The sequence below is a fragment of the Cannabis sativa genome, chromosome 7 (assembly GCF_029168945.1).
Source record: "Cannabis sativa cultivar Pink pepper isolate KNU-18-1 chromosome 7, ASM2916894v1, whole genome shotgun sequence".
Taxonomy (NCBI): Eukaryota; Viridiplantae; Streptophyta; class Magnoliopsida; order Rosales; family Cannabaceae; genus Cannabis; species Cannabis sativa.
The window spans coordinates 48,322,316-48,347,143 of record NC_083607.1 but is presented as its reverse complement, the minus strand read 5'-3'; the positions used below and the strand labels follow the sequence as shown (position 1 = coordinate 48,347,143).

The 24,828-nt window shown below is 34.4% G+C and overlaps 1 protein-coding gene across 1 annotated transcript; it reads right to left on the bottom strand.

Moving 5' to 3' along the window:
• Window positions 1–348: 348 nt before the first annotated feature.
• Window positions 349–11,770, bottom strand: LOC115697934 (putative wall-associated receptor kinase-like 16). The gene is made up of 3 exons (XM_030625108.2): window positions 10,562–11,770; window positions 9,507–9,686; window positions 349–2,037 (listed from the first exon to the last, which is right to left on the bottom strand). Exons 1-3 carry the CDS (start codon window positions 11,397–11,399, stop codon window positions 812–814), a joined length of 2,244 nt encoding a protein of 747 aa, XP_030480968.1. The 5' UTR covers window positions 11,400–11,770; the 3' UTR covers window positions 349–811.
• Window positions 11,771–24,828: the final 13,058 nt, after the last annotated feature.

Below are 24,828 nucleotides of genomic sequence, written 5' to 3'. Positions count from 1 at the left end.
TAATTTTTTACGTGGACCAATAAAATTGTGTCACGTGTCCTCGCTCCAGTCCAACCTGGCAGTTAACAGCTAAATTTCAACGGAAGTGTGTTTTTGCTAACAGAATAGTGGTTTTGGGGGTTTACCCGCAGAAATTTGGGTTGTGGGGGTTTAGTGAAACCAAAACTAAAGTATTGGGGGTTTTGCCGCCATTTACCCTTTATTTTTTTAAAAAAGGGCCCAAAAAAATTATATTTTCTAGGGCCAAATTTTACTCAGGGTCGCACTGGTAAGACTGAGAAGGAGAAGGACAAGGACAAGGACAAGGAGAAGAAGAAGAAGAAGAAGAAGAAGAAGAAGAAGAAGAAGAAGAAGAAGAAGAAGAAGAAGAAGAAAGAAATAAAAAAGGAATTTTTTTATTTTTTGATTATTTTTTATAATATTCAAAAAAAATAAAATGATGTGGACTAATAAAATTATTCCACGTGTACACTTGTGTGCACAATGGTAGGTTTATTTGACATTTAACAATAAAAAACTAATGAAAGAGTGGACAACAAAACATTTTGTAGTACGGGGACTTCTGCGCACCCAAAATTTATGTCTTGGGGATTGATCATGCTAATTTCCATAATTCAGGGAGTTTGATTAAAAATTACCCTCATTGTTATTATAATAATGATTGAATGATACATGTAACATGCGATATATCATGTATATGTACTTATACATATGTAAATCTTCGACATAGATGATAAATGATAAAAAATTGAAACTAAAAACAATAAAAAAAAAATACAAGCTAGCTAACTATATAACCATGTCAATTAATTTAACGTCCATGGTTGTATGAAATCAAAATACAATTTTTGGAGTTGTTACATCCTGTACTAGTAGAGTACATTTTGCTATCAATATCAATTTGGAAAGCATTTACCATTGCGGTGTCTCCAAGCAAGTACTCACTTTCTTCTGGGCTCAAATTATTTTCTTCTCTCCATGGGTGCTTTTCCATGATTCTTAATCCCTCTAACTCCGTAGCTACTTCTTTCATGGTAGGCCTCTCTTGCCCTTTTACACTTAAACACATTGATGCAAGTTTTGCAACTTTCTTGATTGCCTCAATTCTGCCTTCTTGCACAATACTTTTGTCAAGAATCTCAATTAATGAATCCTCTTGCATTGACTTAAGAAAGAGCATTGCTAGGTTTCTTTCATTCTCTAATCTTTCAAATGAAACTGCCTTTTTGCTTGTCAATAGCTCAAGTAAAACAACTCCAAAACTATAAACATCACTTTTATCAGTCAATTGACCTGATTGAAAGTATTCTGGATCTAAGTACCCGAGTGTACCTTGCACCAATGTTGTAAGTTCACTTTTGTTTAAAGGAATTAGTCTCGAAGCTCCAAAATCAGACACTTTTGCTATGTAGTTTTCATCTAATAATATATTTGTGGTCTTGACATCTCTATGTATAATTGGTGTGGAACATTCTGAGTGTAAGTATGCAAGTACTCTAGCTATTTCTTCGGCAATCTTAACCCGCAAGTCCCATGAAAGCACTTGAGCATCTCGAGATTTCTCATGAATATGTTGGGACAAAGTCCCATTACTTACAAAATCATAAACAAGCAAAGGTGTTTCTGTCTCCAAACAACAACCTAATAGCCTAACCACATTTCTATGGCTTATTTGTAAAAGTACTGTTACCTCATTAATAAATTGTTCAGTTTCAGTTTGGACACCGAGCTTGGACCTCTTAATGGCAACAACTTTGTTATTTGGCATTATCCCTTTGTAAACTATTCCATATCCTCCTTTTCCAACAATTCTATCCTCGTGAAAATTATTTGTGGCCCTTTGAAGTTCTTCCTCGGAGAATATTTTTGTTGACTGAGATTCTTCTCTACTTAGTTGAGTAGACAATTGTTGTTGCAGTATTAACCCACCATTTTGTTTAAAAAACTTCTCTCTGAGATTTGTCAATTCTCTCTTCTTTACTTTCCACCATACTAGAAAACTTGTTGTCAATAAAGCTAAGAGGCCAATTGTTGTACCTACAAGTATATTTTAGAAATACCATAACCAAAATTGAAACATATATTATAATGAATATAGATACATAGTTTTTTCATTAAGAAATAGTATTTTTATTGAATGTATAATTATGAAAGAGTATTTTATCTTGAATGCAATAAGCTAAAATATAACTCAATTACCAAAAAAATGTGCTCTGATAGTGTATCAAAAGGTGATTCAAATTTAGCACATCACAAGTCTTATATCAAATTTGGCTTAATATATGTTATAATACAAAATTTGTATCATAATATATGCATGCTTTTTTATTTACATTATTGTCATCTATATTATTTTATTAAAATATTTAACTATCATATTAAATTATAAAAAAATTATTTATTTTTTTATATTATTTTATATAATCAAATTTAATGACGAAGTTATCATTTCTTGTATTTTTTATAAAAAATATTAAGAAAATATTAAAATTTTCATTATGTTTTCAAATTGTACATTGGAGCACAATACTACAAGTTGATGCAAATCTATCACAAAATTATTTTTTGCGCCAAATACAACACAATTTTTTGTGTCACTTTTTCGAGATGGTCTGAATGGTATAAATTGTGCCTCTAGGACAGGAATAGAAATTGGGTGGGTAACAGGTGGGGAGTGCTCCTCATTTCCCATCCTTGTTAACAATTTGAATACCCATCCCGCCCTCATCCCCACATATCTTCAATCGGGGGCGGGGTGAGAAATCTTCGTTGTGGCAGGAAATTTTCATGGGGATAAAATTAAATATTTTTTTATTATTTTTGTGTATTTGTGAAATAATATCCCATTAAAAAACATAAAGAATTGCAACTAAACTATCCTAAAAAATATATTTGGGAAAACTTTCACTATCACCACTCTAGTTATAATCTTACTAGAGTAATTATGTAATAATTAAGGATTTAAATAGAAATCGATAAATGTGTAATTTATTAATTACAAAAATTTTATTGAAATATGTTGGTATTATGAATGCTATATATGAATTTTGCGTTCGACAACCGTGAAAACCTGATTAGTTGACTAGAAATGTCAAGACGGTAATAGTTTTGAATTTTGTTATGACGAGAAGTTTTAAGTTGGTATTGTTTATTGTCATGGTGTCTCGGGATAATTGATTAAGACCAATTTATCCCTAGCTTTAAAGATCACTTAGGAGTTAAGTTAGTGGGCATTTTGGTCATTTTATCATTTAAGTTAAATCTTTAGAAGTATTGTCTTAAGTGTAATTTCTCTAGATTTAAGTAGTGTTTGGATAAGACAATTAGAAGTTTCAGTTATTTTATTTAATTTAGATTGTATGCTCAGGTTGTTGAGTTGGCCCTTACAACTGAAGGGGCTAAGGACCATATTCAGAAGAACATTAACATTAGAAGAGATTCATGGAAGTTGTCTTCCAATTTTTGTTCGGGTAGAGTTTTTGACCCTAATGATCTGGAAAAGATACCAAATGGCACTCTAGCTACGAGTCCTAACAAGAAGTTCCAAGGTAACTAAGGTTTTTGCTGAGGCGGGAATGACAATTGGCAAACTTATCCTGAATGTCTAAGATGTAAAAGAGGCCATCAAGGCAAATCTCAAGCTCGATCCTACTTCTAGTGTGGGGTGGTAGGCCACCTAGAAAGAATTTTTTTGCAGTTAAAAAAACCGAAGAAAGAAGATGCTCTGGTTCCTGCCTGAGTGTTTTCTTTGACACAAGCAGAGATCGATACTGGACCGTCCACAGTGACAAGTCAGATTTCTATTTATGGCACTATGTTTACTATTATGATTAATATTGGTGCTACACATTCATATGTGTCAAGTAGAGTGATAGATGCACTAGGTAAACCATATGATATATTATCAAGTGGGTTTTATACTTTGTTACCTACTGGAGAATTGGTCTTATTCTAAAAATAGAGAATGCAACGTTAAGAGTGGGTACAAGACTGTTGTGATTTGACAAATGGGGCTAAAGCTTTGCACTGTAAGAACACAAACCATAATGAAAATAGAGCAAGAAAAATAGAGTAAAAGAAAATGGTACTAATCGTGGTTAGCACAGCGAAAGCTAATCAAGGATTAGACCCCGCCTTTATTTATACTGAGAGTTTGTTACACACAGTAAGTAAAACAGAAAGAAACAACTAACTACCTTTTAACTAACAACTAACAAACAAAAAATAACAGAATAAAATTAGTTGTTAACATCCCCCCGCAAACTAAACTTGGAGACAGCCATGTTTAGTTTGGACTTAAGGTAGTGAAATTTCTTAGTAGATAGGGACTTGGTGAGAACGTCGGCAACTTGATCAACTGAAAGAACGAATCGAACAACAAGTTTCTGAGCAATGATTTGATACTGAATAAAATGTAAGTCAATCTCAATATGCTTTGATCTGGCATGAAATACTGGATTGGCAGCAAGTGCAGTAGCACTTTGATTGTCAACCCAGATCACAGGACAATGGTTGAGATGAATTTGTAGCTCAGACAGCAAAGATTGTATCCATTTGAGTTCAGCAGCAGTATTGGCAAGTGCTCAAAACTCGCTTTCAGTGCTAGAATGATCAATAACTTGTTGCTTTTTTGTTGACCGTGAGACTAGATTTCCACCAAAGAAAATAACATATCCCCTTGTTGATCCACTATCATCGAAACAACTAGCCCAATCTATATCTGAGTAGCTATGAAGAGCCATTTCAATTGTTGGTCTAAGCGCTAATCCATCTGAGATTGTACCTTTGAGGTACCTGAGCAGTTTTTTACAAGCTTCCCAATGACAGGAAGTGGGGGCCTTAATGAATTGACTGAGTTTGTTTATTATATACTCCACATTGGATCTGGTTAAGGACAGATAGTGTAGAGCTCAAATTGTACTTTTGTACAGTGTGACATCGAAAAATGGCTCACCTTCAATTAATGACAATTTTTTGGCGACACTTGATGGATTAGGGGAACTTTTGGCACCTTCCATATTAAGCTTCTTAAGTAGATCAGTAATATATTTTGATTGAGAAAGGTACATTATAGATGAGTCTCTAAAAATTTCTACCCTCAAGAAGTAGTGAACTTTGCTAAGATCTTTAAGTAAGAACTTGTTGAGGTCATGTGTAAGCTTGTGGATGAGTGACACACTAGGTCCAGTAACTAATATGTCATTAACATATACAAGTAGAATGATAAGAGAGGTACCTGAGCTATAAACAAATAGTGAGTTGTTAGCTTTAGATGGTGTGAATCCCCACTGAATGAGACACTCTTTGAGCTTAGTGTTCCATGCTCTTGGTGCCTGTTTAAGGCCATAAATGGCTTTACGTAATAGACACACATGATTTGGTTTCTGAGGGTCAATAAAGCCTAGTGGTTGGCACATGTAGACTTTTTCAGTTAGAGTGTCATTGAGAAACTCATTGCTAACATCGAGTTGCTGGACAGACCATTTGTTAGATACAACAAGTGATAGAACAGTTCTCACAGTGACAGGTTTGACAATAGGAGAAAATGTTTCAGCATAGTCTATTCCTGGTGTTTGAAGGAATCCCTTAGCCACTAATCTTGACTTGTATCGATCTAATGAGCCATTAGCATTTAGTTTAATTCTATGGATCCATTTATTGTCAATAACATGCATACCCGGTTCATAGGGAATGAGTGTCTAAGTACCAGCAGATTGAAGAGCCCCAATTTCAGAGTTCCTAGATCAAGCCAATTGGGATTATGAAGAGCTTCTTTTGAGTTTCTTGGTTCCAATGGTATCTGGGACTGTGAAAGTGGATGTGTAGTAGCCAGATAAGACTTTGGTTTGACTATTCCACTTTATAATCTGGTTGTCATTTTGTGTGTTTGACTTGGAGAAGCCTCAACTGAACAATCTGTAAGAGACTGTGTATCAACCTGTTGGATGGTACCTGAGACAAGGGAGTTGGTAGGTATAGATTTGTCATTTGTAGCTGTGGTTTGAGTTGGTATGAAAGTGGGAGATGTGTTTGGTTAGTCATGAATATTTGGGACATATGTTATAGGAGCTGTAGTAGTGGTTACTGGTGGCAGAGTGATGGCAGATGGGTGAGTTATGATAGGTATAGTATTGGGAGCTGGAATATGGGGTGTATGTGATGATAGTGGCATGGGAAAGGGGCCAATTTGGGTTGTGGTAGGTAAATGTGTTGTCTCAGGACCAGGAGTGGACACACCAGTAGTGCAGGCATCATTACTTTGTGGTAACACAGATGAACTACTAAAAGTAGTAGTGGGAACATTAATGGGTGTAGAATGTACCTATTGTGAATTGGTGGAAGGTAAAGCCCCTGGATAGTGATCTTCATTAAAGACAACATTCCTTGCAATGTATATCCTTCCTTGAGCATTTTCACATAGGTAACCCTTGTGATAAAAGGAATAGCCAAGAAACAAGCACTGTTCAGACTTGAAGTTCATTTTGTGAGAGTGATAGGGTTTGAGATGTGGGAAGCAAGCACACCCAAAGGGTTTCATGATGGTATAATCAGGTGGGGATGCAAAGAAGCACTCAAAGGGACTGATATTGTTGAGAACAGTAGTAGGCAGCCTGTTGATAGTGAATGATGCATACTGAAAGGCATGCCACCAGTAGGAAAAATCTAGGTTCCTTTTGGCAAGAAGTGTAAGTCCAGTCTCCACAATGTGTCTGTGTTTCCTCTCAACCCTACCATTTTCCTCATGTGTGTGTGGACAAGGATGAGAGAAAAGAATGCCTTGATCATTTAGGAACCTCTTAAATGGTTTGTATTCACCACCACCATCTGCTCGAACAGCTTTTTATTAGGCAAACCAAATTGTTTCTCAGTCATACTTTTGAATTGGAGAAACATCTCAAGAGCTTGAGATTTCAATGACGATGGGTAAATCCAAGTGAACCTACTGTAATCGTCAATACAACAGATATAGTACTTGAATCCATCTTTAGATTGTATGTGAGAAGGTCCCCACAAGTCAGTATGGACAAGTTCAAGAGGTTGGTTGGCATGAGTTGAAGAAATGGGAGCTTGTGATTTTTGCCTTGCTGACAGGCAGTACAAAACTGTAATGTTTTAATTGAGCCACTATGAGGTAATTGAGGCAGAAGTTTGCTTAATGTAGCTAAAGAAGGGTGGCCAAGTTTGCAGTGCCATATATTGATATCATTAAATGGAGAAGCATAAAGTGCAACATACTTAGAAAATTGACAATAGTCTTTATTGATATTGGAATGATTATAGTGAATAACATCATTGTTGTCAGTACAGTTTATAGATTGATTATTACAATAGGTAGTCTGAACTGAACTAGAAGCAGTAGTAAGGTGACATTGCAGAAATGAATTGGATGCCACTGGTCCTTCACTTATCATATACAAGCCATCTTTACACTTTCCTTTGAGAGGTGCTCCTGTTTGCTTGTCCTTAACAAAACAACAGTTTTTGTGAAATTCAAGAAAGATGTCATTATCATCAACAAGCTTAGACACACTCACAAGGTTCTTAGTTATTGAGGGCACTTATAACACAAAATTGTAATTGAAGAGGGCATGAGGGATTATAAGATTGAATTGTACAATGACCAACATGAGAAATTAAGAGCTTTTTATCAAAACCCACGGCTAAGGTTTCAGTTCTAGTGTAGGCGTGTTGACTGTCAAGATTCGTGGCATCGAAAGTGACATGAGCAATAGCTTTAGTATCAGCATACCAGCAGCAATCATCATTAAATTCTTGAACCAAGGTGATTGAGTAGGCTTGTGAATCATACTCAAAATTGACCTCTGTAAGGTGTGCCCTTGTTGCATATGGGTTGGTTTGAGGAACCACCCAATTCTTGTCAAAGAGACAATGACATACTGGTGCAGTATGGCCAGCTCTGAAATACACTTGACAAATCACCCTTTGAGGATTGTATTGAGGATAACTGCTACCTCGACCTGTTGAGGATTGGGGAACATCAAGTTGATTGTTCTTGGAGTTGGCATATGGTCGAACACCACCAAATCTGCCATTGCCAAGGGTAAGATTAGCCTACATCTTTATAGAAAGATTTGTCATGGATTGATGATGTTCAAGTCTGCTTTCATGAGAAAGAAGCATAGCTTGAACTTCCTCAATTGTCAAGGCATCACTTCTTGATGTAATCTTCGAGACAACAGAATCAAAGTCTGGTCTAAGACCATTTAAGAGTTGTAAAATCAAATCTTGATTATTGACAGGTGAACCAACAACACTTAAAGCATCATAAATGGATTAAATTTTATCAACATATTCAGAAATAGAAAGACTTCCCTTTTGAATATTAGAGAATTGGCCTTTAAGTTGAAGAAGTCGTGCCTTGGTTTAACTAGCAAACTTTTGTTCCAGAGCATGCCACACAACAAAGGAGTTATTATAGTTGGCAACAGATGCAAGAATAGATTCAGTCATCGATGATCGTAACTAGGAAAGGAGGAGTTGATCCTTTCTTCTCCATTGAGCATACTCTGGGTTCTGGGCACCATTGATAAGATTTTGGGGTGGGGGAACTCCAGTGAAGAGAATTTCATCAAGATAGTGGCCTATCACGACTTGAACGACGGGATTTCTAAGAAAGAAAATTGAGTCGATTGAGTTTGAGAGTGAGAGAGGATGTGAGGGAATTGGAAAATGGATTCCATGATTGAGTGGGAGGAGCAGGAGGAGCAGTGGGAATCGTGGCATGAGCCATTGTTGCAGAAGCAGGATCAGCCATAGAAGACGACATGGATGAATGATACATGTAAGAACACAAACAGAACGAAAATAGAGCAGGAAAAACAGAGAAAAAAAATTGTACTAATCATGATTAGCACAACAAAAGCTAATTAAGGATTAGACCCTGCCTTTAATTATACTGAGAGTCTGTTACACATAGTAAGTAAAACAAAAGGTGACGACTAACTATCTTTTAACTAACAACTAACAAAAAATATAACAGAACAAAATTAGTTGTTAACAGGCATCATCAAATGAAGTGTTTTATTTTTTGTAGGACTCTTATCTGAAGCCCCCTTGCTGTTGAATTGTGGGCTATCAACAGGGTTGTTAAAGTGGCGGCTGATGCCAAGCTTCCTAAACTAATTATTGCTTTAGATTGTTTAAATACTATATAATACAGTTTGAACAAGGGCATTATTTATTTGTATATTTTGCTTGTGGACATTTAGTCAGAGTGTTGTATATATGTTTATCTTAATTAATTCTTCCTGTGCAGCATTGTAAGTTTCTATAGTTGCTCATTGCTTAGCTAAGATATCTTTATTAGATGTTAAAGCTTCTTCTTGGTTGAATGGGGGTTTAACCTCTGTTGCTAGTAATCTCTTTGAGATGGGCAAGTCTATTCCTTTGTAATTAATGTTTGGTTTGTTTAATGAATTCCTTTCAAAAAAGAAAAAAAAAACAGCAAAAAAAGAAAGTAACAGATGAGTAATATTTATACATACCAAGTGCAGCGTATAGAATGAGAGCCCTCTTGTTGTGAGATTGTTTGAAATCTTTGTCGCAACCCGTCCCAGTAGCATTAAGCAGAAACCCTTTTGGACATTCACATTTCCAAGTCCCGGGTAAATTTCGACATTCTCCATTGTTGCAAAGACTAGTAATACTCTTGCACTCATCAATATCTAAATTGTATAATTTGATAACAATCAATGAGGATAATTTGGAGTTCACAACATTTTTATGTTCAGTTGACTTGACATCTTATACAATATAGAATAAAAAAATGACATAAATTTTTTATATTTAAAATTGGTAGCACATGTATTTCAGAATCCGTTTATCGAAATATATATATCTCAGAATTCGAGTAGAATTTTTCAGAGCAATACAACACGCTACTATATTAAAATATTAACTCTAATAAACTTTCATTTATTATATTTTAGTTACTCAAATTATAAGTTTTCTTATTGGTTACCCTAGATAGTAACAAGTTAGTTTGGAGGGAAACTAACAATATATTCTGTAGATGGTAAAATGTTTTCTTGATTGGAACATTTAGATTTTTCGATTTGAGAGAGATACAGTAAACAATGTAAAAAAGAAAAATAAATATTTAAAAGACTTATATATAAAGAAAAAAAAACCTCAATAATTAAAAAAAAAATAGAAATTATTTCATAGATTCCCAAAAATTTTAAGAAGTTTAGCATAACTTTTTTTTTACAAAATTAAAATTATTTTTATGTTGTTTTAGGTTGTCTGTATGAAAATAAAATCTGTAAAATAAGTAAAAAAATGGTAAATATATGAAAACAAGCTGGAACATCGTTGTCGCCAATGTGTATAAAATTCCGATTTTAATTACAAATTGCCAAATATGTAATTTTAGAAATTTCTTCCACTTTGACTTTTTTTTTTTTTTTTTTGGTTCCTTTTGTATTTCTATATTTTGGTTTTATTATATTTACCTTAATGACAACAATTGCAAAAACATATGTAAGCGAAAAGAGTAAGAGGAAATGTACTATAGTTAGTAGTAGATTGTGATACATACCTTGGCAACCTTGTGGGTGGTAAGGATTTCCATGGTAACCATTCAAACACTGGCAAAGATAGCCAATCCCATTATTAGAGTTGACACACTTGCTATTCGCTTTGCAACTGTAATTAGTAAGCTTCACAGCCTCATCACAAGAAACTAACCCAATGGACCAGTCAAGCACCAAAGGCTGCTTTTCAGTGTTCCTCAAAGCTTCAAAACTAGAAAATTTGAACTTGGATTCATCAACCACAAAGGCATAACTACACGGATTGAAGTCCCAAACATAAGTATGATTGTAGAAACTAGACAACCAAACAGTGAAATTTTTGAGTCCACTAGTGATTGGAGTTTCACAACAACCAACCACACCCGAGCAAGACTTACGCAACTGGTCCTCGTCGATTTTGTCACACGACGATATGCAGCCGGTTGTGTACTTCCTGTTACCCCGGTAGGCGACGATGGTGCCGTAAGTGTCGCAGCCTAATGCTACAAACTTGTTTTTGGTAGCCGAAATGGTGAAATCTGACAACCAGATGGAGTTATAAGGGTTGATGGCCTGGGGTGTGCCTTTTTTGCTGTAACAATCTTTGGTCACGAACTGCATAACACTCATCTCACCATCTTTAAGGGATATGTTTTCTACAATGATAGTTGAATCAGTGAGGTATGCTGTTGAGTTTGTACATGTGATCAAATACTTGGGTTCCAAGTAACAGTTTTCCCCACTGCCGAACGGGAACGGTATTTCAACATCACCACATCTGTCCAGGCAGCTACTTGTGTTAGTAGTTTGGCTATTGGGAATGAGAAACGCTATGATGATGATAATGATAATGATTATCTTCATTATGAATTAAAGAAGAAAATATTGACAATGAAAATAATTTAAGTTATGCATATGTTTGTCTCTATATATTCTGTTTCCGCGTTCAAATAAGTCTAGGTATAGGAACTAGAATAGGGTATATTATAGTTAGGTAATTAGTCTTTATCAATGAGAATTATAATACTCCATATTTGTAAATAATCTAAGCCCCTTTGTCTTCGGATTAGAGGTAGACATATATGAAAATGAAAGAAAATGAGACTCAGTCCTGTTCTATTTAGTAAGAAGAAAAAAAATGTGACTCATTGCGATCGTCCAATGAGGAAAGGCATTATTCAAGAAAGCATGTTTAGTCAAACGAGAGAAATAAAATGGTAAGTCACGAAGTTGAAGTTGAATTGTTTAATGGCCTCGCCCGGCCGGCCCTTACAGGAACGCTGCTGTATGACCACCACCAATATCTGACTTTCATAGAATAGTTTGGGATATATTGCTCACTTTATTTTGTAGAGCATCTTTGGGTTGATTGGATAGTTCTTTGCTGTGTTAGCCCATGTTGTTGGTGATCAATTGTTAATGCGCTTAGCATCTGTGGGTAAAGTCTAGTTGAAGCAGTGTGAGCTTTTCTAGTTGACTGAAGCCTTTGATGAGCAGGCCAGCCTAACTAAGGTTTTGTAGCTAAGTCCCCTGCCTAACTCTATAAATACATATTGTCTCATGACAATTGTATACCTTTTAATAATCGGATAAATAAACTGCTTCTGATTTAGAGATCTAGGGAGGAAGACTTAGTTGATAGTATTGCACTATCGAATAGGAGTAATTGTTGTGGATCGAATTGAGATAACTGTTATGGATCAATCAGGTACACATACCTAATTATTATATATTATTATTGTGTTCTATGTTATATACAAATAGATCTTGGGTTTATTATTAATTTTTCTAACATGTGGTATCAGATTGCCTATTGTATATGATTTAGAACCTATAATTAGTATAATTAATTTGTATATGTTAATTATCCAAAATAACATATCAAATTCGTTATTATTTTATGTTGAATTTTTTGTTTATAAATCTTAAAACTTTAGGAGTTTTATTGATCGTTAAATTCTCTTTCAATTGATTTATTATATGTTTGAAATCATTGTGTATATTATGAGAATTAAAGTTTTAGGGTTTATATAATTACATTATGAAATTATAATTTATGTTTTTTGATTTTATTGTTTTAATCTAAAATTGATTATAGATAACTCATTATCAATTGTTTAAGAATGTTCCTACATAATTAATTTTAGATTTTAACCGAGATTGGCATTACAATTTTTTTTCTCTTTATTTTCGGATTGATTTTAGCAATAGATCTACACATTTTAGGGGTGTGCAGAAAGTCATCCAATCTAATCCCAACCGACCGATCCAATCCCAACCAATCCAATAAAATCGGATATCCAATCATAATTGGATCGGATCAGATGCAAATTTTAAAAATCCAATTGGATCGGATCAGATGTTGGATGAGACATCTGATCCAATGGATAACCGAACCGATCCAATCCAATATCATCCAATATCCATCCAATCATATTTAATATTTATAATTTTATATATTTAATTATTTTATTTAATATTTTATATATTATTTTATTATCTAGTTTAGATTATTAGGTTTTAAATTATATTTTTTCATATAATTTTTTTTAAATGAAATTAGCCTAAATAGTGGCTAAAATGGATTGGATACATCCATGAGATCTATTGGATGGATCCAATTCAATCCAATAAAAAAACCAGTTAAAGCATATGGATGGAACCGATCCAATCCAATACATCCATTGGATCGGATCGGATTGGATGACTCAATTCAATTGGATTGGATCGGATGGAAAAATCCAGTATCCAATAAATAATTGGATTGGATCGGATGGGTCAAAATCCATTGGATGTGATCCAATGAATACCCCTAACACATTTAAACCTTAATACCCGAAATTAGTAGTGTACATGAACTAGAAATTCAATCCCGAGCAAAACCCATCAAAAATCCGGTGTTTTCGTTGATTTTTTGGCCTGAAAACACGACCAGACCTTACTGGGCCGAACCGGGTCGCGTGACCCGCATCAGATCCGGCTGGAGGTTGAAGGAGGGCGCCCAGCAACAAAGCCCACTCGTGCAGGAGGCGTGTGGGGCCACGTCGGACGTCATTTTTCGACGTTCTTTTTTCCAGCGTGCTTAAAATTTAATTTCTTATTTTTCTATGATTTTTAATTAATTTTTTGACTCCTTTTAATAATTATTATTATTTTGATTATAATTATGTAGTTAAAAAATTATTAAAAATATTTTTGATGATTTTTCGAAATCTGTCGATCATAGAAATTTTTTTGAATTTCTTCTCGTTCCATAAGACATAGTCATCCTCTTATTTAATTTATCTTGACTATGTTGTCTCCACCAATTTTCTTATATTCACATCTTTCTATTATTTGTTGTTCTAAAATTATAAAACTTGGTTGTTTGATACAAAAATAATGTGTTATGGTGGACACTTTATTTTTTGATTATCCATATAATAAAAGCAATTATATATCTCTTTTGGAAATTTGGTTGAAAATTATTAATTTTCAATAATTGTTTTATCACTAAATTTCACATGTTGAAGAAAATATTATATCTTTTGGTTGACTATATGTGTAATTACTTGCCCAAAGGTAGTATTTACATATATTAGTTCACATTCCATGAAGTAAGTTAACATTAAATGTATATATTTTAATTATTTGCGGAAAGGTAATAATTTAAATATATAAATTTATTATTATTTGCTTGAATTAATACATAATTTTTAAGAAATTTATTTGCCCAGAGGTAATAAAATTCTTAAATGATATGTATTTTTTCTTTGTTGTTAACTTCATGAAGGTAGATCATGTGTGTGTTATATTCTCACCCAAAGGAGAGTTTATAATGACCAGTTGACTCTACAATATTTTCTAATGCATTGCTCATATTGCTTATTCAAGTTTTAATTTTTTGAATTTTTCAATCTCCTTTTTAGTGAACAACAATAATGCTTCCATCCATATTTTGAATGCTTCCAACTACAAGACATGCTATCAATCAATGTGCCTAAGTAGTTGGTAGTTTTTTATATTATTTATTAAATCGAAATGTGAAGGACTCGATATTGAATTGTACCCACCTATATAGTGCTTGGTACCTTAGCATTTTTCTAGTTTGTACACAAACAAATTACTTATAATAAATTTTAAACCAATCATTTTTATATAATATGAGGCTAAATCCCATTACGTTTTAATTTATATACCCTTAACATATCATTAGCCTTTTATTATTATTTTTTTATGTAATATGAGGCTAAATCCCATTACGTTTTAATTTATATACCCTTAACTCTTTTTTTTTTAGTAATATTCACTTAATTTTATTTATGTTTGTAAATTTAAGGCATTTAACTCTTTTTTTTTTTAGTAATATTCACTTAATTTTATTTATGTTTGTAAATTTAAGGCATTATTTAAATTTTATTGGAACTATTTACCAAAATTTTTAAAAACAAATAAAAATAATACAAATTGAAGAATAAACAATCAATAGAGGGTGTAGAGGGTGTGCATAAATCAATCCAATCCAATGAGAACCGACCGATCCAATTACAACTGACCGTCAAACATTGGATATCTAATTGTGATTGGATCGGATTGGATGTTATTTTTAAATATCCAATTGGATCGGATCGAATGGTGGATGGGGTGTCTAAAAATCCAATACATCCAACATCCAATTAAATTAATGTATTTTCACTTAGTTTGAATGAGTACTTAGATTTTATATTGTTATACGTAAAATCTCTATGTATATATAAAAATTAATATTAAAATTTTACTCTTTTATTCTTGGATTGGATGGATCCAGTCTAATCTAGTACATATTGGACCTAAAATATTGGATGGATCTAATCCGATCTAAAAAAAATACCAGGTCTAAAATATTGAATAAACCCAAATTAAACCAATAAATATATATAAAATACATCCAATGGATAGAACCGATCCAATCCAACATTCAATGGATGTTGGATCGATTGGATGACTGAAACTAATTGGATCGGATCGAATGGTAAAATCTAATATCCAATATATAATTGAATCGGATCTGGATAGGCCTAAAAATATTGGATGTGGTCCAATGAACACCCCTAAAAGAAAGTATAAAACGAGAAAAATAGTTTTTAACATGGTTGGGGCGTTAACTAGCCTTAGACCACAAGTCAATCTTATTTAGTAAGCTTGTGCTTGTAAATGCACTACTACAAAAATTAGTTTTCTCGTCAGTTTTAGCGTCATTAAAATTACAAAACTGAAGCAAAATATTAATCGGAAAAATTTGTGTCGGTTGAGAATAGACGCTGAGTTTGCGTTGGTTTTGGCACTAATTTGCGTCAGCTTTGTACTGATGCTAACTTGCGACAGTGCACAACCGACGCAAAAAATGCATTTATAAAAAAAAAATACAAAAAATAAAATAAAACCAATTATGGGCTTCAGCCCAATACACATAAAACCTAATAACCCTAACTCTCGCACAGCTGCCCCCTTTACTCCACAAATTCTTTATTCTCTCTCTCTCTCTCTCTCTCTCTCTCTCTCTCTCTCTCTCTCTCTCTCTCTCTCTCTCTCTCTCTCTCTCTCTCTCTCTCTCTCTCTCTCATCGCAGCCGCCTCCACCATGATATTCATCGATGTGTTGGTAGCAAATCACGACCTCTACCCCGAGATGACCACCCTCGTCGCTCGCATCAGGTATGGTTTTTCATCCATTCTCGGTCTCTTTCTCTTTCTCTCTCTCTCTCTCTCCTTATCTTCGTTGCTATCACTCTCTCACCGCCGCTCAATTTTTGTAGGTGGTTGGTGGCTCGGGGTCGGGGTGATGATGGCTAGTGGCAGCTTCTCTACAAACATTTGATTTGTGCTTTACGCAATACATATATGATAATTTTTATGTAATATATATTGTGTAATAGTTGAGGTTTGGGTTTTGATTTGTATTTATTTTTGTTTTTTATTGTGCTTAAATTTGATTTGTATGGGCTTAGATCTGAAATTTTTTTTTTGGTGTGTCTATTTAGTGTGTGTGTGTGTGTGTGTGTTATAAACCCACGAGATAAGTGTAAAAATTATTTTATGATTTTTTGTGAGTGTTGAAAACCGACAAAAATAATTTGAAACGACGATCGATAACTGACACAAATATAGACAATTTTTGCATATACAGTATACACGTCGGTTGGGGGAACCGGCAGTAAAAATTTTGATGTCAATTAAAACCTGACAGGAAATGTGCATTTTGTAGTAGTGATGCCTTAGGAAAATACATATGTTAATACATGAGATTAATGGGGTATTTATAGTAGTATGAGAAATACATTAGATTTTCCTTTTCTCTCTACTGGAGAGTTTACAGTAAAGAATGTTCGTGGGCTTTCTCATGAGATCCAGCCCATGGAGAAGACGATTTGATTACTAGGTGGATCGGATTGGGATTGAATTGGTCAACACCGCGTGCACAAATTGTGGGCAATTAATCTAAATTAATTGCAGAATATTTGTTGTAGGAAGTTTCCCCTTTAATCTTAATTCGATGTACTGTTGCGATCTGACCACGCGAGTTTCCTTATTTTTGTCTAGGAATAAAAAAGGAAACCGGAAGGGTCTTCTGGGAACATTGTGCCTTGCCTTTTTGGTCTCGCGATGATGGACATGTCTTCTGGACTCGATTTACTGAAGTCAGATGACTTTGCAAGGGAAAAACCACAACATGTTCCTGGAAGGTAACACCCAGATGGGCTTGGCCCATTTTTTTAATGAGGGTCCCATTGATGGGTCTTGAACGTTGATCTAGAGTCCACATTTACAATGCTAGAAACGCGAATACCATTTAACCCCTAAGCTTTAAGAATATTGTGTATAGTGGAGGCTTGTATCTCTTTCTTGATTTGGACATGTGGAAATTGAGGAATGAAATAGTGATATTTCAAATGTCACTCTACCACGGAAGTTCGCTTCTGTATGTGACGACAATGCATCCACGTGTTTGTCGCGCGTGTATGACAAGGCGCATCCATCAAGGAGTTGTCTTCCTAGAATGGCTACCTTTTTACTCTTGTTTAATTTTTGGTGCGAAAACTAAAAAATGGGCATTTTCATCATTGTGTCACATCTTGATTGTGAAAGTGCATTTAATGCCATTATACACATAGATTGTTGGACTCCTTGATTTTTGGATGGAAGGTGTGTTTTTGGAGAGAAGATCGTGACCGTCTATACACTTCTCACGTGGATCACCTTTTTGGGTATAAATACCCCTTGTAACTTCCAGTTACCAATTTTACTCTTTTTTTAAATTTTCAATCCTTCGAAGCTCACAACGCTCCCTGCAATCTCTGGAACTTCAAATCATTTTCGAAGAAACTCCTTCTTTATCAACCTGGAAAACACCGTGGACTTTTGTCTTCATCTACTGCTAAGGATTGGGGCATGAGAATCCCCTCACCTTCCTTCTCCGGTGATCAAGACGGTTACAGCAGAGGAAATTGCAGGCCTGGATTTTGAAGCAGAAATCGATTCACTAATCACTCTCGCATCTCAGCTTCGTGATCAGTGTGATCAACTTCCCTAGCCAGATCCAGCGACGATCAGTTTAACATCTCTACCCTCCATATCAGGTACGTGTCTCTTTATCTGTGTGTTGTATTTTTTGAAATTCGTTGTTTTGAATTGCATTTGCATGTTCTATTTTGAGATGAGATTAAGGTCTTTCGATTGTGCGATTTTATTTTAAGATAGATTTGGGAACCATAAATTGTGTAATCTTTCAAAAATTTTTGCTTGGAAATTTTTGGAGTAGATTGATTTGCGGTAGGAGTGCTGGCAAATCTTTAATTTTGCCAAAAATCCTTCTAGTTTTGGGTTTGATGTTAGTTTCTGTCGTCTCTCTTCCTGCATTGTTCTTGACTCCCTATCTGGAATGAGTACTTCTTGGGAAGTCTCATTTTTGGATAGTTAGTCTAGTGGGGACCTCTCCAAGCTATTGAAATATATTTTACCAGGACCAAGATTTACTAATAAGTATGTTTTTAACATCCTAAATATGAATTTCTAAAATAATAAAATTTAAACACATATAAACGATGAGAAACCTTACATTGGTTGCAGCGGAATTAAATGACTCCTTCCGCTCAGATCTCTAACCCTTGTTCCTTTCTGTCGCAGAGTATAATCAAGATCTGAGCCCAACACTCTTTCAGTTGTTTGGATTCTTCACAGTCTTACACTCTATGATTGAGGACTAACTTGTTATGGGTGGGCATGCACTCAATCACTAAGGCTCGAATTTTTATGTGAAGAACACTATAGAATTTCGAAATTAGAAGAGAGAAAAGAAGAATAAGAAGTCTCAAACTCTCTAGTTGTCTGACAAGATGTAAACTAGGTTTAGAGTCATTAGTTGGATTATGAGACCATTCCTTTTTTTATACTAATTCACTTAGGGATAGGATTGAATTATATGGAATAAAAAATTATAAAATAATAGCAAAAATAGGGTATCGTGGCAGGCCATGATGTGGGCCAACACTAGTTATATTTTTGTCATTTTTCTTAACTATTTATCTATTATTTCACAAATGTCATATTTTCTAATTTCAATCCTATAAATGCCAAAACTATTTATTTTATAATAATAATAATTAATTATTAAATAAAATTATCATTTATATTATTTATTAATTAGACTCCACAAAGTCTCTTAATTAACAAATAAACCCTAAAATCCTATTTCTTCACAATCAAGCCATATCTTAGTGAAAAATTCATAAATAAGACATAGTCTAATTTAGAATTATAATTGATTAATTAAAATCAATTAACTGAGTCTTACAAGCAGTTTTTCTCAACTAGTATGGGGACCATGGGCCTATATAACCGAGCTTCCAATAAGCAGATTTAGAATTTATCAAGTAAATTTCCTAACTTATTAATTCCTTCTAGCACTACTAAAGATTTGGAATTGCATTCTCAATTATATAGAATGCTCTATATGTTCCACGATATAAATACGCTATGAATTATCCATTTGTTATAATCCTAATAATCAATGATCCTTTATAGATGATCTACACTGAGTAGGGACAAATTTATCGTTACACCCTTCAATTATTTTATCCTTAAAATACTTAGCTACCTATAAATGATATTTAAGTGAACTAATATAATCACTGAAATGAGCGCTCAATTATTTATCTCTATTAAGCCAAGCTCGAAGAAAATCATCGTTTCACTTTTATGTCCAGATAGAAGCTATAGATTTCGTATCTATGATTAGCGCTCCCACTCAATTGAACTACCATGTCATTAATCTATGTGTCACGAAAAGAACCATTGGTCGACTTTAACGAACAGATTGAAGAACATAAATAGTACAATTGAACTAGAACCTAACCATCTCAGGATAAAGATCATTTGATCTAAGATCAATTAGGTCATATTGAATTGAACAGATTTTACGGTAAGTTTATTATATCTGATCCAATTTCAATATCAGTCCCTTCCGATGCATACTCCATATATCCAATCCAAGCTTACTTTAACAAATGCCCTGAAAAAGAACATGGCACTTATCCAAGGTGCAAGTAAACTACATTGTAGATTATCCTATCAGTTAAACCATGTGTACTGATAAATCATAGGAATACATTTAATCACATAATCTTGATTACTTTTCACTGTGTTGACAACAAAATAAATAAGAATATCAATGTGATAAGGATTTGGATGAATTTATAAATCAAATAAATAAATAAATGATCACATGAACCAAATAGCACATTAAATAAGTAATGAAAATAAATCTGTTTCTTTATTAATAATTTGAATAGAAAAGATTACATTAAAATAGAGTTTTATTTAGGGCACAAAGCCCAAAAAACTTCCACTTACACTAACATAAAACAATCAGTACAATTCAATTAATCCTAAATTTAGTCTGTGATTTTCAAATGTAGTTAAAGCTAAAACTTTGGTGAATGGATCAGCTAAGTTATCTTCATTATCCACTTTCTCTACCAGTACGTCCCCTCTTGCCACATATTCCCTTATGATGTGGTATTTCCTCTCTATGTGTTTGTTCTCTTGTGGCTTCGAGGCTCTTTACTGTTGGATGTTGCACCAGTGTTATCACAAAGTAAAACTAGTAGTTTTTTCATTCCAGGAACAACACCAAGTCCTTAGAAGAACTTTTTTAGCCATACTAGTTCCTTAGCAGCCTCAGCGGCAGCTATGTATTCAGCCTCCATGGTAGAGTCTGATGTTGCAGTTTGCTTAGCACCTCTCCAAACAACTGCTCCACCCCCAAGAGTAAATACCATTCCAGATGTAGACTTCCTGTCATCAAGACAAACCTGGAAATTTGAGTTGGTATTGCCTACGAGATTTAAAGCACCATCATTATAGACTAACACATAATGCCTAGTGCTTTTCAATTATTTCAGATTATGCTTACGGTCCAATGTTCCTCTCCTGGGTTTGTCTATACCTGCTCACAATTCCTACTGCATAGCAAATGTCAGGTCTAGTGCATAACATTCCATACATTAGAATTCCAACTGCTGAAGCATAAGGAACCCTTCTAATGTCCTCTATCTCTTGAGGATCAGTAGGGCACTGTTCCTTAGATAGACATATACCAGGTCTAGCAGGCGTCACCGCCCCTTTGTTATTTGTCATTGAGAATCTCTCTAGCACCTTATCAATGTAAGTTGTTTGAGAGAGACCGAGGGATCTGTTCTTCCAATTTCTGATGTTTTTAATACTAAGAACATAAGCAGCTTCACCCAAATCTTTCATTTCAAATTGAGTGTCAAACCATTCCTTGATGTTAGTCATTTTCTTGATATTGTTACCAATAATCAAAATGTCATCAACATAAAGGACCAGGAATACTACCACTTGATTATCCTGGAGTTGGTAAACACAAGGTTCATCATCGTTTTGATGAAAGCCGTAGGTCTTGATTATGTCATCAAACCTTTTGTTCCAAGAACGAGATGCTTGCTTAAGTCCATAAATGGACCTATTGAGTTTGCAAACTTTCTCTTCCTGCCCTGGAAGCTTATAACCTTCTGGTTGCTCCATATAGATAGTTTCTTAGACATTCTAGGTGCATTCACCAATTCTCGTTTCCACCACGACAAAAACTTGATTACTCTAAAACATTTTATGTGATCCTTTAGCTGCTAAATCATTAGGTCTTTTCTTACGATCACCTAGGTCACTTCCTCTACCCGAATCACCACCAGACTGTTTCCACAAGTCTCTCCTTGCACTATTTCTTTTTTCGTATCTGGTCTTCGGCACCCTCGGCAGCAAGAGCCAACTCCACTTTCTGTGCATAAGTGCAAACAAACCCAGGTTGTTTAGCAGCGACAGTCATGTCTCGTGCAATGTGCTCATCGAACCCCCAAATAAATTTAGCCTTTCTAGCGGCCTCAGTAGCCACTTCTTCTGAAGCAAATTTTGCCAATTGATCGAACTTGGTGGCATACTCTGTCACCGTCATACTACCCTGAGTCAGTCGTATAAACTCTTCCGCTTTTGCTGCTCGAATAGACTCATTATAATATTTCTCGTAAACAGTGCCCGAAAAGCTTCTTGTTACGCTATTTTTAGCCTAAGTTTCGGATCACATTTTACAGTTATTTTTCTTCTTTGTTATTATTTTGAGAATAGAATTACGCTTTTTTTCTTTGGTTTCAGGTTTCGAAACTTGGAATACATAAATTGGACAAATTTCGGAAAACAGTGATCTATAAAATAGAGAAAATTTTGAAAGAGCATAAAGCTCACACTTCAAGCCTAAATTCGACTATGTTCTGATCACATTTTGGAAAAAGTCAAAGCATAAAAGTTTTAGATTTTTTTTTTATCTTTCCAACGCATTTTGAATCAGCTCGTTTGGAGTTGGTAGGAGAAAGTTATGTCCATTTTACTGAAAGAGGTCGAAGCAGAAAAAAATGGGTCCAGTGGCCGCGGCGAGGCTTTTGGCCGCCGCGGCGGGGTACTACAGAAAGCCCAATTTTTAACTTTTCGACAGCCACCGCGGCGAGGATATTGCCCGCCGCGGTGCCGACTTCGTACAAGTCAAGGATAACTTTGTCTTTTCTCATTTTTGGGTTGAAAAAATCTATTTTAATGAAAGGGAATCGCGAATTTTAGAGAGGAGACCATATGGAACCCTAAAAACACAAGAAGAAAGCTCTTGGAGCGAGCATGGGCGATCTGCGACAATCCTCCATCTAGTTTCTTTCTCTTCTCTTGATTTCTTATGTTTTTATTTGTGTTTAGTTTAATTATGGATTTGATTATGAGCTAAACTCTCTATTTAGGGATTTGATGGATATTGACTGAGATTATTCTATGGATTAATGTTATTTGATTGCTCTTTCTTCCTATATTATTGTGATTTATTCATATTTGTGCTTATTACATGTGTTTGATTGGCCACCTTCTGCATGATATATGATCTCAATACGAAATCTGAAAAGTGAGTTTAGGTTAATTTATAATCTGTCATCACATACGAGGAAGAAGAATGGTGAATTAGTGTTAATAATTGGGTAATCAAAGCAATTGAAATCATTGTTGGAATTAATTTACCAGGATCTTAGATCTACTCACAAGTATGTTGATTTAACAGCCTAAATATGAACTTCTAAAACGATAGAAAATTAAACAAATAAAAGTAAGAGAAATCTTACATTGGGTGCAGCGGAATATATGTCTCCTCCCACTCAGATCTCTAACTCTTGATTCCTTTCTGTCGCAGAGTAAAGTCAAGATCTAAGCCCGAATGTCCTTCTTTGTTGATTCTGAATTCAACACAACCTTGCTCACTATGATTGAGGTATTACTTGATGTGTGTGGGCACTACTCTATCACTTAGAGGATTTCGAAAAAACAGAGAAGGTAGAGAGAGAGAGAGAGAGAGAGAGAGAGAGAGAGAGAGAGAGAGAGAGAGAGAGAGAGTGGCGGCTTAAAGACGGTTTTTGAGTGAAATAAAATAATGTCAAAGTCTTTGTAAAATCTGAAGCCTTTACCTTCTATTTATAGAAGACCACCTAGGGCTATGGTTGAATTACTTGGCATTAAAAAATGAAAAATAAATGGGAAAAGGGAAGCAAGGTGGCCGGCCTAGGCAATGTGGAAACAAGGCCTTCCACTTTTCCAACTTTCCTTTTCCAACATTCCTTGTTTCCCATTTTGTCAAAAACTGTCAATTCATTTATTCAACCACATAAATGTCAAATCTAATTATTTAATAATTATAATTAATTATCAAATAATATATTGTCATTTATTTATTAATAATAAAACTAATCAAAGTTTTCCAATTAATAAATATACCCTTCAAATTCTCTATTTACTGTTTTACCCTTAATAAGTGATAAATTCTCAAATAGACATAGTCTAACTTTGAGAATTATAATTGATTAATTAAAATCAATTAAATGAGTCTTACAAGTAATATTGTCTCAACTAGTGAGGGGATCATGGGTCTATATATTCGAGCTTTCAATAAGCAAATCAAGAATTTACTACTTAAATTCACTGACTTATTAATTCTTCATTGAATCCACGCATAGAACTTAGAATTGCACTCTCAGTTATATAGAACGCTCTATATGTTCCACCATATAGACACGTCATTAGTTATCCATTGTTATAATCCTAATTTGATCAATGATCCTCTATATGGATGATTTACACTGTAAAGGGATTTAATTACCGTAACACCCTACAATGTATTTTATCCTTAAAACACTTAACCCTGTATAAATGATATTTCAGCTAAGTGAAATGAGTACTCCACCATTTATTTTCGTTTGGTTAAGCTCGAAGGAAATCATCCTTTGCTTTCTATTCGCCAGATAGAAGCTATAGATTCCATATTTATGTTAGCACTCCCACTCAATTGCACTACCGTGTTCCCGAAATGTGCGTATCACCCTGACCCAAAAGTAGGCTTAAGTAACAAATCAAAGAACACGAATAATACTCTTGAGATTGAACTTAACCATTTCAGGATTTAGATCATTTGATCTAGGATCAACTTAGTGATATTGAATTGAATAGATATTACGGTAAGTTTAATAAATCTATATCAAAGCTCAATATAGGTCCATTCCAATGCATACTCCATGCATCCAACCCGAGCTTTACTTTAACCAATGTTCTGGAAAGAAAATAACATTTCTCCAAATGCAAGTAAACTCTGTTGTAGATTGTCATATCAGTAAAACCCAGTGTTTTGATAAATCTAGGAATCTTTATTCATATAGTCATGTTTACTTTCCACTGTGGTTACAACA

Coding starts and splice junctions, on each gene's coding strand:
- LOC115697934 (XM_030625108.2), bottom strand. CDS start 11,399: ATGAAGATAATCATTATCATTATCATCATCATAGCGTTTCTCATTCCC. Junction 9,687..10,561: donor CCACCCACAAGGTTGCCAAG/GTATGTATCACA, acceptor TATACAATTTAG/ATATTGATGAGTGCAAGAGT. Junction 2,038..9,506: donor CATTCTATACGCTGCACTTG/GTATGTATAAAT, acceptor ATATACTTGTAG/GTACAACAATTGGCCTCTTA.